At 45.5% G+C, this 16,168-nt stretch overlaps 1 protein-coding gene across 1 annotated transcript; it reads left to right on the top strand.

Annotated features, from left to right (window-relative positions):
* The first annotated feature begins 336 nt into the window (after window positions 1-336).
* On the top strand, window positions 337-3,469 carry LOC123096621 (uncharacterized abhydrolase domain-containing protein DDB_G0269086). The gene is made up of 3 exons (XM_044518385.1): window positions 337-812; window positions 1,127-1,312; window positions 3,235-3,469. Exons 1-2 carry the CDS (start codon window positions 408-410, stop codon window positions 1,295-1,297), a joined length of 576 nt encoding a protein of 191 aa, XP_044374320.1. The 5' UTR covers window positions 337-407; the 3' UTR covers window positions 1,298-1,312; window positions 3,235-3,469.
* The last annotated feature ends 12,699 nt before the right edge of the window (window positions 3,470-16,168 follow it).

Below are 16,168 nucleotides of genomic sequence, written 5' to 3'. Positions count from 1 at the left end.
AATTCATAATTATTTTTTGAATTTTTGAACAAAATTTATATTTTTGGAAATTTTCTTAAAAAATCGAATATTCTAAAGGTTTTTAGAAGTTTTTAAATTGTTTTAAAAGATGCGTAATGTTTCAAAAGCCAAATCATTTTTTGAATTTCTGAACATATTTCGAAATGAGAAGCCTCGACTACTTGATGCAGCGCGCGTCAAATAGGGTTTTCCAAAGTCGCGCCCTGGATTCGCGTTGCGAGGACTCGTCTTAGGTGGGCTGGATTGCATCGTATGCAAAGTAGGTAGTGGGCCATTCAGACCCAACTGCGGAAAGTGTTATTTAAAAGAAAAAAGGCCGAACGCTCACTCATTCGTTCCGCGGCCGCTTCTTCAGCACAGGCACGGCGATCTGTCCCACGGCGGCGATGGCGCTCTCCTCCTCCAGGCCACACCACCTCCTCCGCCGCTTCCACGCTTCCGCGCGGGCTCTGTCGCGGGTGGAACCGCACGAGTTCTCGCAGCCCAGCGACTACCTCGGGAGCTGGGCGGAGCGCGCCCCCGCCACGGTCGCCGCGGGCGGCGGCGACACACGGGAGGCTTGGGCACGGCTGGAGCGCCTGCGCAAGGGGTACGCGCGCGAGGTTGGGGAGCTACGGCGTCAGTACGCCTACGAGGCGCAACTGCTGGAGGCCGAGCGGCAGCGCAAGGCGGAGGCACGTGCCGAGGCCGCCCGCCTCGCCAACGAGGAGCGCAAAGCCGCCAAGGCTGCCGCCGCGCAGACCAGGGCGGCCGAGCGCCGCGCCTTCGAGCTCGATTTCCGCCAGGCCCTCGTAATCCGCCCTCTCCTTCCTTCATTCCCCTCCTCCCATCGTTTCATCTTTGCATCGTACTTGTTCGACGAATTGCCTCATCCATTTCGGCTTTAACGGGGAGCGGGATTCTTACCGATTACCGTTTCCTTAACTTGCCATATGAACCTCTTACAACAAATAAGTGGCCATCTTGCCATATGACGGCCAACCTTGTTTCAGCTCATCATCGTTTTTGTGCCCAAGAAAATGCATCCCTGGGCACTGATATGCCAGGCTTGTAAAGCTAAATGTGATCTAAAATACGCCTATAACGCACATGTGTTGATGCGCAGATGAAAGAAAGAGCTCAGAAGCTGGAGAGCTGGAGGAACAAGGAGAAGCTGAAAGCACAGAAGAAGGCGGAGCACAGGGAGCTCTTGCGCAGGCAGAGTTCTGTCTGGGTTGCTGAGGATAAAATGGAAAAGAAAATTCTTGAGGCTATCATGCATACCACCCCTCTCTGAGGTTCATGCTGTGAGGTTAGTTCATTTTTTATCTCTGGTAATCAGTGTACTGTGAAAACAATCAACCCTTTATACTATTTCTAACTCATTTGGCATCAAAATACTACCTAAGTTACTATACTTTAGCTTTCAATTATCAAATTTATATGTACTTCAAAAGTTTAAGGATTTTCTGACTGTTTATAAAGAGTAGTATTTGATTTTGGTCCTATTGCAACAATAACCTCTGCATCGACGATGTATCTAATCCACGCACTGAGATCAGTGAAAAATTAGGCCTGCACCTAGGTGCGGTAAACGCTGAGCGGAGCCGACCGCCTCGCTTTGGCCATAAGCGGAGAATTAGGCGGCTGGCGAGGTCCTGCGGAGTCGGGCGAGGCCGTCCACCGTCAGCGGCAGCGGCAGGAGAAGAGAGGCGAAGAAGGAGGAGCCGCAATGCCATTGCTTTTGCTAGGAAGGAGTGAGAGGCCCAGCGAGAGAGAGGGCGTGGACTTAGATGAACGGTTCAGATCATCAGATGCAAACTAGGGTTTCTTAGTGGGCCTTATTGGGCTGCATTGTCAGAAGGAGGCCGAGTCAGAGGAACTCTAAGCCTTACCCTCCCAGGCCCACCTACTGCCTTGTACGTACAAACGCCTAGACGCGCCTGAGTGCTGTTTAAGTGCTCATTCCAATAGGTGGGGACAGAACGCTCACTCAGCTCTTAGCACTTTAAAAAAACCTTGATTGAGATACTTAAGAACCATAGCTAACAAATGAAAGCTCAATATTGATCCCAAACATGTTTGGCTGTATGATGTATTCTAGCAATGGGGAATGAGATCCTTCAAGTAAAGAAACGAATAGGATGAGGTTGTGGAAGCCGTATGCACTATTACCATAGATTAAAATCGTGGGCGAAAAGACCTCTATCATGGTGCTATCGCCGCATGAAATCTGCCCCGCGATTTGTTTCCTTCCCAGCATCGTGGGAGATCACGCCGCAATAGCCGGAGATCGCACCCTTTCTTCGTTAACCATCGCTGCAAATTTTCCTTGCACAATGTCCCTTCGCCCGCGATTTTAATCTATGATTATTACCTTCTAGTCTTGGTTCCAACTAGTTTTGATATAAATTAAATCCTGTATAATGTAGAACTGTTGCAAAGTTGCTAGGAAAGAATAGCAAACTTATGGACTTAAAAGATCCAAGCTTGCAAGTTTTACCAGTGTAGTGTTCATAGTGCAGTAAAGGGGTGATTTACTTTTGAATGGAAGGATAACTCTTGATGTAAGCTTTGCTTCAGCTAGTGAGTGACTACATTGCATACTGCAGTACAGTAAAATCTTATACTTCCAGGGCTATTGATAGCCGGTAGCTCAGGCACTTAACAAATTGCATGTGTGAAGAAATAAATAAAACTACCGCAAATCTTAGTTTATCAGAAAATTCAGTATGCATGATATCCTTTGAGCTTCCTAAAAGGTTGAATTGGTCGTAACTGCGGCCAACAGCAAAATAAAGTATATTTTGTAGTATGATTCTACAATAGGATGTCCCAGAGCACAGGTGCTCTTGATCCCAAGGCTGCTTAGCACAGCAGGTGTAGAGTACCTCTGTGCAGTTACATAACGACTGTCTGTTGCCTAAGTTTAATGCATATTCTGTTTGGATCAACTTGATGGTAAATTTCTTACAACAGTACCGTGATTGTAGAGTGCACGACACTGCGCTGATTTTGTTTTTCCTACTTCTCTTTACTTGAGTTAGATGAATGCTGAAACGTCATAGTAAGTTTTCCACAACTCTTCTCTGCAAATGGGTCTTTCTCCATTTGCTGTCATTATCTTCTCAAGATGCTTTGATGCCTTTGCCTTTTTGAGATCTTGGATGTGTTTCCTTTTGAACTAAATTATGGCCAGCTTCTTCCGCATACTGATGGGCATCGTCGGTGCAGGTCTGCAGGAAACTAGATGATGTATCCTGGACAGTACAAATGAAGCTTGTTTGCTATTCCCTCTTAAGAACTACTATTTCGCAGTTGTCTAAGGAATAACGACATTTCTTCTAGCCTTAAGTTTTTTTGTTTCTGAAGCTGTGTTGTAATGTTCAGTTGTTAGACTGGACGAACATCGAGCTGGCGTTGTGTTTCGGAATTTAATTTTCTTCATAGAAACTGCTCTCAACATTGATACTAGCTCTGCAAAAACGTCTAGCAGCGGAGGTTTCCCACTGGGCAGCGAGAGCACTGAAAATATTTTATCATAAACAAGCAAACTGTTTCCTCGTACAAGCGTAGGCATGCGTCACATTCACATGGTATAGCACACTATACGTGCACACCCACATGAGTGCGTTCAATTAAGCAGTAGCTGGAGATCTTAAACGCCTCCTTCAATCGAAAAACCGTTGCTGAAGATGTTGTTTACAACTATAGTTTCCAGATGCCTAAAATGCATTATCGAAGATTCGGGGGATTCATCTCTTCCAAATGTGCCTGCCACGCAGCTACGAAAAGAACCTTGAATAAGAAGAGCTTGGTAGATAAGTTAATCCCAGATGGAGTGACCATATGTCTGTCCTCCATCGGTTGCCAATGAGGCCTCGGTATCTCTAGCAAGCGAGATTGAATTAGCATCGAAAGAAGAGGTGTTGCATTCCAAATTCAGTTCGAACAGTTTGCAAGTTCTTGAAAGACCCGAAATAGTACTCCCTCTGTAAAGAAATATAAGAGCGTTTAGATCACTTCTTTAATGATCTAAACACTCTTATATTTGTTTACAGAGGGAGTAGTTCCTAGCTTAATATGCACTGTTGTTCCAGTTTTTGTTTTCTTTTAGATGAATGGCGTTCCAGATTTATTTTTTTAGTGGATGGCGTTCTAGATTGCTTTCTCAGGCGGTGTTCTAGATTATTAGACTTAGTATTTTTTTGAGTAATATCTACATGTTTATTCATACCCGCAAGTATTACAGGTATAATGCTTTGGATCCAAGATCCAAGAACCTACAAAGTAGTCCCTCCGTCCCAAAAGTAGCTCTTACAACTAAGAATTGCAATGGAAATATTTTGAAGAGATCTTTTCCGTGATATCAACCTTTACATGATGAAATATTGGAAAGAGTTTAGTAAAGAGACTGCGATTGGACCGGAGTAGCAATATTGTCACTTGTCTGACAGCATGAACTTGATCATCAGTAAGTAAAGGTTTCCGAAAGCCCCTTGAGACGCCCATCCAGAAAGATGAGAAGCCATGAACGACGAACGTACTAGCAGGGATTATCCCCTATAAGTGCAGGCTGTGCAGATTATCGAACCACGAAATCTTCACTGTAGTGTCGAGGAAAGATTTCAACTCCACAAAGAATCAAATCAGCAAAAGCAACATGACACATAAACATAAACTAATCAGATTCGAATAATCGACTCTCTGAGGACACAAACCTCTCTGACTCCATGGCACCCTCACATAAAGAACCAGAGTAATTTTATTCACAAAAACACCATGAACGCCATCAGATGTTCACGAAGACCATAAAATTCTTAACAATATGAGGTCCCCTCACCTCTCAGGGTCAAGATGACAGCCGAAGGCGAGGGGACCGAAGGTATCCCGACTATTGTTAGTCAAACCATAGATAGTTCATAGTTCTGTTGCTAGATCATGCCTCTTCCCCCAACATGTTGTTTTAGGAAACACCATCACACTTTATTCAAACAATGAGGTTCACAAGAATTGTTACAGAATCGTGTGGCTTAACTAACCACACATGTCTACCAAAGTCCAAAGATGGAGTAATTTAGCTAAACTATCAGCTTCTAATTTCCTTCTAGATTCATAGATGAACTGGCAAGCCTCAAAGTCGCTCCTTTGAGCAATAACTTTCCAGAGCACCATTGCATGTCGCCCTCCTGTGTTTTCAGCTATATCCTTGATCACTGTTGAGCTATCAGAACAAACAAGGATACGCCTAATCAAAAGATCATCCGCTAAAGCTTGGGCCTCCCTATATGTTAGTGCCTCCAGCATTGGAACATCGGTTATCGAATTGAAGGTGACCGTCGACAACCCAATATAGGCCCCCTGATGGTCATGGCAAACGGAAGTTATAGCTCCTCGATCACCATTCCTTCCTACTGCCCCATCCACATCGAATTTGGAAAATCCTTATTGTGGCGGAATCCATGGCTAACGACTGGAGCTTTTGATTGTTTGGCGGTTCAGTTTCTTCTCCAAGTTCACACTAGTATCCAAGTCCTGAATAAAGTTTTCCACAAATAAATGAGTCGAAAGAGGCGGCCATAACATGCTCTCGTAGATTGCTTTTCTCCAAGCCGTCCAGATCGGACTGAGTGCAACAGTAACTAGGGTGAAGTCCGCATGTGATAATGATCGTTTGAGACTAAACAACCATTGTTTTGTATTGCTTTCATTAGTGACTATCAAGTGCTCCACCATGTCCTCTTTGTAAGCGCCCACACGCGCCTAGACATAGAACACTTGAGAACAAAATGACACCAAGAATCTTCATTTACACAGAGAGAGAGCAATGAGGAGATGTTGCCATGCTGTGGTTCTCAAGCGTGTCATAAGTTGGAAGGGAGTATCATGATAGTCGCCACAAGAACACTCTGATCTTAGAAGGCACGAATGTACCCCACAGACTGGCCCAATCCTTTGTTTCAACTTGATAATTCGAAAAGCTTGCAGCATGGTACAACTGTTGGAAATATGCCCTACAGGCAATAATAAAGTGGTTATTATTATATTTCCTTAATGATGATAAAGGTTTATTATTCATTCTATAATAGTATTGATCAAAAACTTAAATACATGTGTGAATACATAAACAAATACCTAGTCCCTAGTAAGCCTCTACTTGACAAGCTCGTTGATCAAAGATGGCTAAGGTTTCCTGACCATAGACATGAGTTGTCGTTTGATAACGGGATCACGTCATTAGGAGAATTATGTGATGGACAAGACCCATCCATTAGCATAGCATATGATCGTTCAGTTTATTGCTACTGCTTTCTTAATGTCAAATACATGTTCCTTCGACCATGAGATCATGCAACTCCTGGACTACGGAGGAATGCCTTGTGTGTATCAAACGTCACTTCGTAACTAGGTGACCATAAAGGTGCTCTACAGGTATCTCCGAAGGTGTCTTTTGAGTTGGCATGGATCAAGATTGGGATTTGTCATTCTGTATGATGGAAAGGTATCTCTGGGCCCTCTCGGTAATACAACATCACAAGAAGCTTGCAAGCAAAGTGACTAACAAGTTAGTTACAAGATGATGTACTACAGAACGAGTAAAGAGACTTGCCGGTTACGAGATTGAACTAGGTATGGAGATAGAGACGATCGAATCTCGGACGAGTAACATACTGACAAACAAAGGGAACTACGCATGTTGTCATAAAGGTTCGACCGATAAAGATCTTCGTAGAATATATAGGAACCAATATGGGAATCCAGGTCCCGCTATTGGTTATTGACTGGAGAAGCGTCTCGGTCATGTCTACATCATTCTCGAACCCGTAGGGTCCGCATGCTTAACGTTCGTTGACGATATAGTATTATATGAGTTATGTATGTTGGTGACCGAATGTTGTTCGGAGTCCCGGATGATATCACACACATGATGAGGAGCTCCGGAATGGTCAGGAGGTAAAGATTGATATATGGGATGATATGGTTGAGCCAAGGGGTAAAGCCCACGAGGCTTTAGATAGGTGCACAAAGGAGTTGTATGGAAGGCAGGGGCTAGACGCCAGGGTTCATGGCGTCTACCACTGGGATAGATGCCGGAGTCCGTGGCGTCTACGTAAACGTTGAGAACTATGGCATTTACCCTGGAGTCCGAGACGGACTCATCTTTGCATTCCAAACTGACTTTGGGGAGGCCTCCTCTCCAAGTTATGACCCCAGGGCTCAACTTATAAATAGAGGAGCAGGGCTAGCCCCTTGAACACATGTTTTTTAGCCTCCTCTAGTTGGTCCTAGTTAAGTAATTAGAGCTAGCCCTAGCTACCTCTAATCCTCATAATTAGAATCCCAGTGTGGTTCTAATCTCCTCCCTTTAGTTCACCACCACCGTTACCATGCCGTCGTCCTGCTAGAACTCATCTACTACTTCGCCCCTCTTGCTGGATCAAGAAGGCGATGACATCATCGAGCTGAACGTGTGCTGAACGTGCAGGTGCCGTATGTTCGGTGCTTGATCGGAACGGATCGTGAAGGAGTACGACTACATTCACTGCGTTGATAGACGCTTCCGCTTAGCGATCTACAAGGGTATGTAGATGCTCTCCCCCTCTCGTAGCTATGCATCTCCATGGATAGATCTTGCATGTGCGTAGAAAATCTTTGTTTTCCATGCAACGTTTACCAATAGTGGCATCAATAGCTAGGTCTATGCGTAGATGATATGCACGAGTAGAACACAAAGGAGTTGTGGGCGGTAATGTTCATATTGCTTACTACCTATGTCTTATTTTGATTCAGCGGTATTGTGGGATGAAGCGGCTCGGGCCAACCTTACATGTCCATGTACATGAGACCGGTTTCACCGACTGACATGCAACTTGTTTTGCATAAAGGTGGCTGGTGGGTGTCTGTTTGTCCCACTTTACTTGTATCTAATTTGACTACGTCGGTCCTTGCAGAAGGTTAAATAGCAACATGATAATCACCGTTGTGGTTTTGTGTAGGTAAGAACAGTTCTTGCTAGTTGCCCGTAGCAGTCACGTAAAACTTGCATCAACAAAGTATAAGACGTCTAACTTGTTTTTGCAGGGCATGTTGTGATGTGATATGGTCAACACGTGATATGATATATGTTGATGTATGACATGATCATGTTTTGTAATAAGTGACGGTGTCCTGGACTAGGGGGTACTCACCACGTCGTCTCCCGACCAGTGGGTCAGGCTGAGGACCCCCATGATGATTCACTAATGGGCCACTTCGGGCAGCCCTTGCCGAATACAAGGAGGATTCCACAAATTTTTGCGCACAAGACAAGGACTCCTCTAAACCCTAGGCCTACGGTGCATACATAAACCGAGGCCAGGCTAGTCAATAGACAATCATATATTCATTAGATCAATCTCGTGGTAGATACATGTACTCTGTACTACACCCCATATGAATACAATCAAAGGCAAGACATAGGGTTTTACCTCCATCAAGAGGGCCCGAACCTGGGTAAAATCCCGTGTCCATGTTACCATCGCTCCAAGACGCCTAGCTTAGGACCCCTACTACGAGATATGCCGGATATAGAACCGACATTGGTGCTTTCATTGAGAGCCTCCTGGCAGTCGCCACGGTGCGATGAGATTTCGGATCGTCTCCGGCACGATCTACGCATCGGAGCCGAGCTTTATGGTCGATGTCGGCATCTTTGTCGCCAGCTCGACTGGTCACCTCGGCTGGATCGAGGACCGCGCTCCACGTCAGATCATCAAGATCAGACAGATACTTTCATCATCATCAGCTCAAATCTCAACCGAGATCAGGGAAAAGTCATCCATGGAGGCTGGTGGCTCATCGTCAACATTGCCCTCGTGCGATCGCACCGTTTTTTCTGTACATCAGACTTGTTTTCGCTGCCACTGTTGGAAATATGCCCTAGAGGCAATAATAAATAGTTATTATTATATTTCTTTGTTCATGATAATAGTCTATTATTCATGCTATAATTGTATTGTCCGGAAATCGTAATACATGTGTGAATACATAGACCACAACGTGTCCCTAGTAAGCCTCTAATTGACTAGCTCGTTGATCAACAGATAGTCATGGTTTCCTGAATATGGACATTGGATGTCATTGATAACGGGATCACATCATTAGGAGAATGATGTGATGGACAAGACCCAATCCTAAGCATAGCATAAAAGATCGTGTAGTTTCGTTTGCTAGAGCTTTTCCAATGTCAAGTATCTTTTCCTTAGACCATGAGATCGTGCAACTCCCGGATACCGTAGGAGTGCTTTGGGTGTGCCAAACGTCACAACGTAACTGGGTGACTATAAAGGTGCACTACGGGTATCTCCGAAAGTGTCTGTTGGGTTGGCACGGATCGAGACTGGGATTTGTCACTCCATATGACGGAGAGGTATCCCTGGGCCCACTCGGTAATGCATCATCATAATGAGCTCGATGTGACTAAGGCGTTAGTCACGGGATCATGCATTGCGGTACGAGTAAAGAGACTTGCCGGTAACGAGATTGAACAAGGTATTGGGATACCGACGATCGAATCTCGGGCAAGTAACATACCGATTGACAAAGGGAATTGCATACGGATTGATTGAATCCTCGACACCGTGGTTCATCCGATGAGATCATCGTGGAACATGTGGGAGCCAACATGGGTATCCAGATCCCGCTGTTGGTTATTGACCGGAGAGGCGTCTCGGTCATGTATGCATGTCTCCCGAACCCGTAGGGTCTACACACTTAAGGTTCGGTGACGCTAGGGTTGTAGAGATATATGTATGCGGAAACCCGAAAGTTGTTCGGAGTCCCAGATGAGAACCCGGACGTCACGAGAGGTTCCGGAATGGTCCGGAGGTGAAGAATTATATATAGGAAGTCAAGTTTCGGCCACCGGGAAAGTTTCGGGGGTTACCGTATTGTACCGGGACCACCGGAAGGGTCCCGAGGGTCCACCGGGTGGGGCCACCTATCCCGGAGGGCCCCGTGGGCTGAAAGTGGAAGGGAACCAGCCCTTAGTGGGCTGGGGCGCCCCCCTTGGGCCTCCCCCCATGCGCCTAGGGTTGGGAACCCTAGGGGGAGCTTCCCCCTTGCCTTGGGGGGCAAGGCAACCCTTCCCCCCCTTTGGCCGCCGCCCCCCCTTGGAGATCCCATCTCCCTGGGCCGGCGCCCCCCCAGGGGGCCTATATAAAGGGGGGGAGGGAGGGCAGCAACCTACAGCCTTGGGCGCCTCCCTCCTCCCCTGCAACACCTCTCTCTCTCTCGCAGAAGCTCGGCGAAGCCCTGCCGGAGAACCGCTACATCCACCACCACGCCGTCGTGCTGCTGGATCTCCATCAACCTCTCCTTCCCCCTTGCTGGATCAAGAAGGAGGAGACGTCGCTGCACCGTACGTGTGTTGAACGCGGAGGTGCCGTCCGTTCGGCACTCGGTCATCGGTGATTTGGATCACGGCGAGTACGACTCCGTCATCCACGTTCATTGGAACGCTTCCGCTCGCGATCTACAAGGGTATGTAGATGCACTCCTTTCCCCTCGTTGCTAGTATACTCCATAGATGCATCTTGGTGAGCGTAGGAAAATTTTAAATTATGCTACGATTCCCAACAGTGGCATCATGAGCCAGGCCTATGCGTAGTTACTATGCACGAGTAGAACACAAAGCAGTTGTGGGCGTTGAGTTTGCCAATTCTTCTTGCCGCTACTAGTCTTTTCTTGTTTCGGCGGTATTGTAGGATGAAGCGGCCCGGACCGACCTTACACGTACGCTTACGTGAGACAGGTTCCACCGATTGGCATGCACTAGTTGCATAAGGTGGCTAGCGGGTGTCTGTCTCTCCTACTTTAGTCGGAACGGATTCGATGAAAAGGGTCCTTATGAAGGGTAAATAGAAATTGGCAAATCACGTTGTGGTCATATGTAGGTAAGAAACGTTCTTGCTAGAAACCTACAAACCACGTAAAAACTTGCAACAACAATTAGAGGACGTCTAACTTGTTTTTGCAGCAAGTGCTATGTGATGTGATATGGCCAGAAGATGTGATGAATGATATATGTGATGTATGAGATTGATCATATTCTTGTAATAGGAATCACGACTTGCATGTCGATGAGTATGACAACCGGCAGGAGCCATAGGAGTTGTCTTTATTATTTTGTATGACCTGCGTGTCATTGAATAACGCCATGTAATTTACTTTACTTTGTTGCTAAACGCGTTAGCCATAGAAGTAGAAGTAATCGTTGGCGTGACGACTTCATGAAGACACAATGATGGAGATCATGATGATGGAGATCATGGTGTCATGCCGGTGACGAAGATGATCATGGTGCCCCGAAGATGGAGATCAAAGGAGCATAATGATATTGGCCATATCATGTCACTATTTGATTGCATGTGATGTTTATCATGTTTTTGCATCTTATTTGCTTAGAACGACGGTAGTAAGTAAGATGATCCCTTATAATAATTTCAAGAAAGTGTTCACCCTAACTGTGCACCGTTGCGAAGGTTCGTTGTTTCGAAGCACCACGTGATGATCGGGTGTGATAGATTCTAACGTTCGAATACAACGGGTGTTGACGAGCCTAGCATGTACAGACATGGCCTCGGAACACACGCAATACACTTAGGTTGACTTGACGAGCCTAGCATGTACAGACATGGCCTCGGAACACGGAGGACCGAAAGGTCGAGCATGAGTCGTATAGAAGATACGATCAACATGGAGATGTTCACCGATCTTGACTAGTCCGTCTCACGTGATGATCGAACACGGCCTAGTTAAACTCGGATCATGTTTCACTTAGATGACTAGAGGGATGTCTATCTGAGTGGGAGTTCATTAAATAATTCGATTATATGAACTTAATTATCATGAACTTAGTCTAAAATCTTTACACTATGTCTTGTAGATCAAATGGCCAACGTTGTCCTGAATTTCAACGCGTTCCTAGAGAAAACCAAGCTGAAAGATGATGGCAGCAACTATACGGACTGGGTCCGGAACCTGAGGATCATCCTCATAGTAGCCAAGAAAGATTATGTCTTAGAAGCACCGCTAGGTGAAGCACCAATCCCAGAGAACCAAGACGTTATGAACGCTTGGCAGTAGCGTGCTGATGATTACTCCCTCGTTCAGTGCGGCATGCTTTACAGCTTAGAACCGGGTCTCCAAAAGCGTTTTGAGAAACATGGAGCATATGAGATGTTCGAGGAGCTGAAACTGGTTTTTCAAGCTCATGCCCGGGTCGAGAGATATGAAGTCTCCGACAAGTTCTTCAGCTGTAAAATGGAGGAGAATAGTTCTGTTAGTGAGCACACACTCAGAATGTCTGGGTTGCATAACCGCTTGTCTCAGCTGGGAGTCAATCTCCCGGATGACGCGGTCATTGACAGAATCCTCCAGTCGCTTCCACCAAGCTACAAGAGCTTTGTGATGAACTTCAATATGCAGGGGATGGAAAAGACCATTCCTGAGGTATATTCAATGCTGAAATCAGCTGAGGTAGAGATCAGAAAAGAACATCAAGTGTTGATGGTGAATAAAACCACTAAGTTCAAGAAGGGCAAGGGTAAGAAGAACTTCAAGAAGGACGGCAAGGGAGTTGCCGCGCCCGGTAAACCAGTTACTGGGAAGAAGTCAAAGAATGGATCCAAGCCTGAAACTGAGTGCTTTTATTGCAAGGGAAGTGGTCACTGGAAGCGGAACTGCCCCAAATACTTAGCGGACAAGAAGGCCGGCAACACCAAAGGTATATGTGATATACATGTAATTGATGTGTACCTTACCAGTACTCGTAGTAGCTCCTGGGTATTTGATACCGGTGCGGTTGCTCATATTTGTAACTCAAAACAGGAACTACGGAATAAACGGAGACTGGCGAAGGACGAGGTGACGATGCGTGTCGGGAATGGTTCCAAGGTTGATGTGATCGCCGTCGGCACGCTACCTCTGCATCTACCCACGGGATTAGTTTTAAACCTCAATAATTGTTATTTAGTGCTAGCTTTGAGCATGAACATTGTATCTGGATCTCGTTTAATTTGAGATGGCTACTCATTTAAATCCAAGAATAATGGTTGTTCTATTTATTTGAGAGATATGTTTTATGGTCATGCCCCGCTGGTCAATGGTTTATTTTTGATGAATCTCGAACGTGATGTTACACATGTTCATAGTGTGAATACCAAAAGATGTAAAGTTGATAACGATAGTCCCACATACTTGTGGCACTGCCGCCTTGGTCACATTGGTGTCAAGCGCATGAAGAAGCTCCATGCAGATGGACTTTTGGAGTCTCTTGGTTACGAATCATTTGACACATGCGAACCATGCCTCATGGGTAAGATGACCAAGACTCCGTTCTCCGGAACAATGGAGCGAGCAACCAACTTATTGGAAATCATACATACCGATGTGTGCGGTCCAATGAGTGTTGAGGCTCGCGGAGGATATCGTTATGTTCTCACTCTCACTGATGATTTAAGTAGATATGGGTATGTCTACCTAATGAAACACAAGTCTGAAACCTTTGAAAAGTTCAAGGAATTTCAGAGTGAAGTTGAGAATCAACGTGACAGAAAAATAAAATTCTTACGATCAGATCGTGGTGGAGAATATTTAAGTCACGAATTTGGTACACACTTAAGGAAATGTGGAATAGTTTCACAACTCACGCCGCCTGGAACACCTCAGAGAAATGGTGTGTCTGAACGTCGTAATCGCACTCTATTGGATATGGTGCGATCTATGATGTCTCTTACCGATTTACCGCTCTCATTTTGGGGCTATGCTTTAGAGACTGCCGCATTCACTTTAAATAGGGCTCCGTCGAAATCCGTTGAGACGACACCGTATGAATTATGGTTTGGGAAGAAACCTAAGCTATCATTTCTAAAAGTTTGGGGATGCGATGCTTATGTCAAGAAACTTCAACCTGAAAAGCTCGAACCCAAGTCGGAAAAATGCGTCTTCATAGGATACCCTAAGGAAACTATTGGGTATACCTTCTACCTCAGATCCGAAGGCAAGATCTCCGTTGCCAAGAACGGGTCCTTTCTAGAGAAGGAGTTTCTCTCGAAAGAATTGAGTGGGGGGAAAGTGGAACTTGATGAGGTGATAGTCACCCCTTCCGAACCGGAAAGTAGCGCAGCGCGGGAAGATGTTCCTGTGGTGCCTACACCGACTGGGGAGGAAGTTAATGATGATGATCATGAAGCTTCGGATCAAGTTACTGCTAAACTTCGTAGGTCCACAAGGACACGTTCCGCACCAGAGTGGTACGGCAACCCTGTCCTAGAAATCATGTTGTTAGACAACGGTGAGCCTTCGAACTATGAAGAAGCGATGGCAGGCCCGGATTCCAACAAATGGCTTGAAGCCATGCAATCCGAGATAGGATCCATGTATGAAAACGAAGTATGGACTTTGACTGACTTGCCCGATGATCGGCGAGCCATAGAAAATAAATGGATCTTTAAGAAGAAGACAGACGCGGATGGTAACGTGACCATCTATAAGGCTCGACTTGTCGCTAAGGGTTATCGACAAGTTCAAGGGGTTGACTACGATGAGACTTTCTCACCCGTAGCGAAGCTGAAGTCCGTCCAAATCATGTTAGCAATTGCCGCATTCTATGATTATGAGATATGGCAAATGGACGTCAAAACGGCATTCCTTAACGGCTTTCTTAAGGAAGAATTGTATATGATGCTGCCGGAAGGTTTTGTCGATCCTAAGAATGCTAACAAGGTATGCAAGCTCCAGCGCTCCATCTATGGGCTGGTGCAAGCATCTCGGAGTTGGAACATTCGATTTGATGAGATGATCAAAGCGTTTGGGTTTACACAGACTTATGGAGAAGCCTGTGTTTACAAGAAAGTGAGTGGGAGCTCTGTAGCATTTCTCTTATTATATGTGGATGACATACTATTGATGGGAAATGATATAGAATTCTTGGAAAGTATAAAGGCCTATTTGAATAAGTGTTTTTCAATGAAGGACCTTGGAGAAGCTGCTTATATATTAGGCATCAAGATCTATAGAGATAGATCAAGACGCCTCATTGGTCTTTCACAGAGTACATACCTTGACAAGATATTGAAGAAGTTCAATATGGATCAGTCCAAGAAGGGGTTCTTGCCTGTATTGCAAGGTGTGCAATTGAGCACGGCTCAATGCCCGACCATGGCAGAAGATAGAGAAAAGATGAGTGTCATCCCCTATGCCTCGGCCATAGGGTCTATTATGTATGCCATGCTGTGTACCAGACCTGATGTAAACCTTGCCGTAAGTTTGGTAGGAAGGTACCAAAGTAATCCCGGCATGGAACACTGGACAGCGGTCAAGAATATCCTGAAGTACCTAAAGAGGACTAAGGATATGTTTCTCGTTTATGGAGGTGACGAAGAGCTCGTCGTAAAGGGTTACGTCGACGCTAGCTTCGACACAGATCTGGATGACTCGAAGTCACAGACCGGATACGTGTATATATTGAATGGAGGAGCAGTAAGCTGGTGCAGTTGCAAGCAAAGCGTCGTGGCGGGATCTACATGTGAAGCGGAGTACATGGCAGCCTCGGAGGCAGCACAGGAAGCAGTCTGGATGAAGGAGTTCATTACCGACCTAGGGGTGATTCCCAATGCGTCGGGCCCGATGACTCTCTTCAGTGACAACACTGGAGCTATTGCCCTTGCGAAGGAGCCCAGGTTTAACAGGAAGACCAGGCATATCAAGCGTCGCTTCAACTCCATTCGTGAAAGTGTTCAAAATGGAGACATAGATATTTGTAAAGTACATACGGACCTGAATGTAGCCGATCCGTTGACTAAACCTCTCCCTAGGGCAAAACATGATCAACACCAGGACGCAATGGGTGTTCGATTCATCACAATGTAACTAGATTATTGACTCTAGTGCAAGTGGGAGACTGTTGGAAATATGCCCTAGAGGCAATAATAAATAGTTATTATTATATTTCTTTGTTCATGATAATAGTCTATTATTCATGCTATAATTGTATTGTCCGGAAATCGTAATACATGTGTGAATACATAGACCACAACGTGTCCCTAGTAAGCCTCTAATTGACTAGCTCGTTGATCAACAGATAGTCATGGTTTCCTGACTATGGACATTGGATGTCATTGATAAC

Source organism: Triticum aestivum, chromosome 4D (assembly GCF_018294505.1).
Source record: "Triticum aestivum cultivar Chinese Spring chromosome 4D, IWGSC CS RefSeq v2.1, whole genome shotgun sequence".
NCBI classification, from domain to species: domain Eukaryota; kingdom Viridiplantae; phylum Streptophyta; class Magnoliopsida; order Poales; family Poaceae; genus Triticum; species Triticum aestivum.
Note: the sequence above shows the minus strand (reverse complement) of the source record. Positions and strands in the feature narration are given on the sequence as shown.

Bases quoted from the DNA above. Each gene is read 5' to 3' on its own strand.
- LOC123096621 (XM_044518385.1), top strand. From the start codon at position 408: ATGGCGCTCTCCTCCTCCAGGCCACACCACCTCCTCCGCCGCTTCCAC. The intron at 813-1,126 runs GTAATCCGCCCT...GTTGATGCGCAG, and splicing joins TCGATTTCCGCCAGGCCCTC to ATGAAAGAAAGAGCTCAGAA.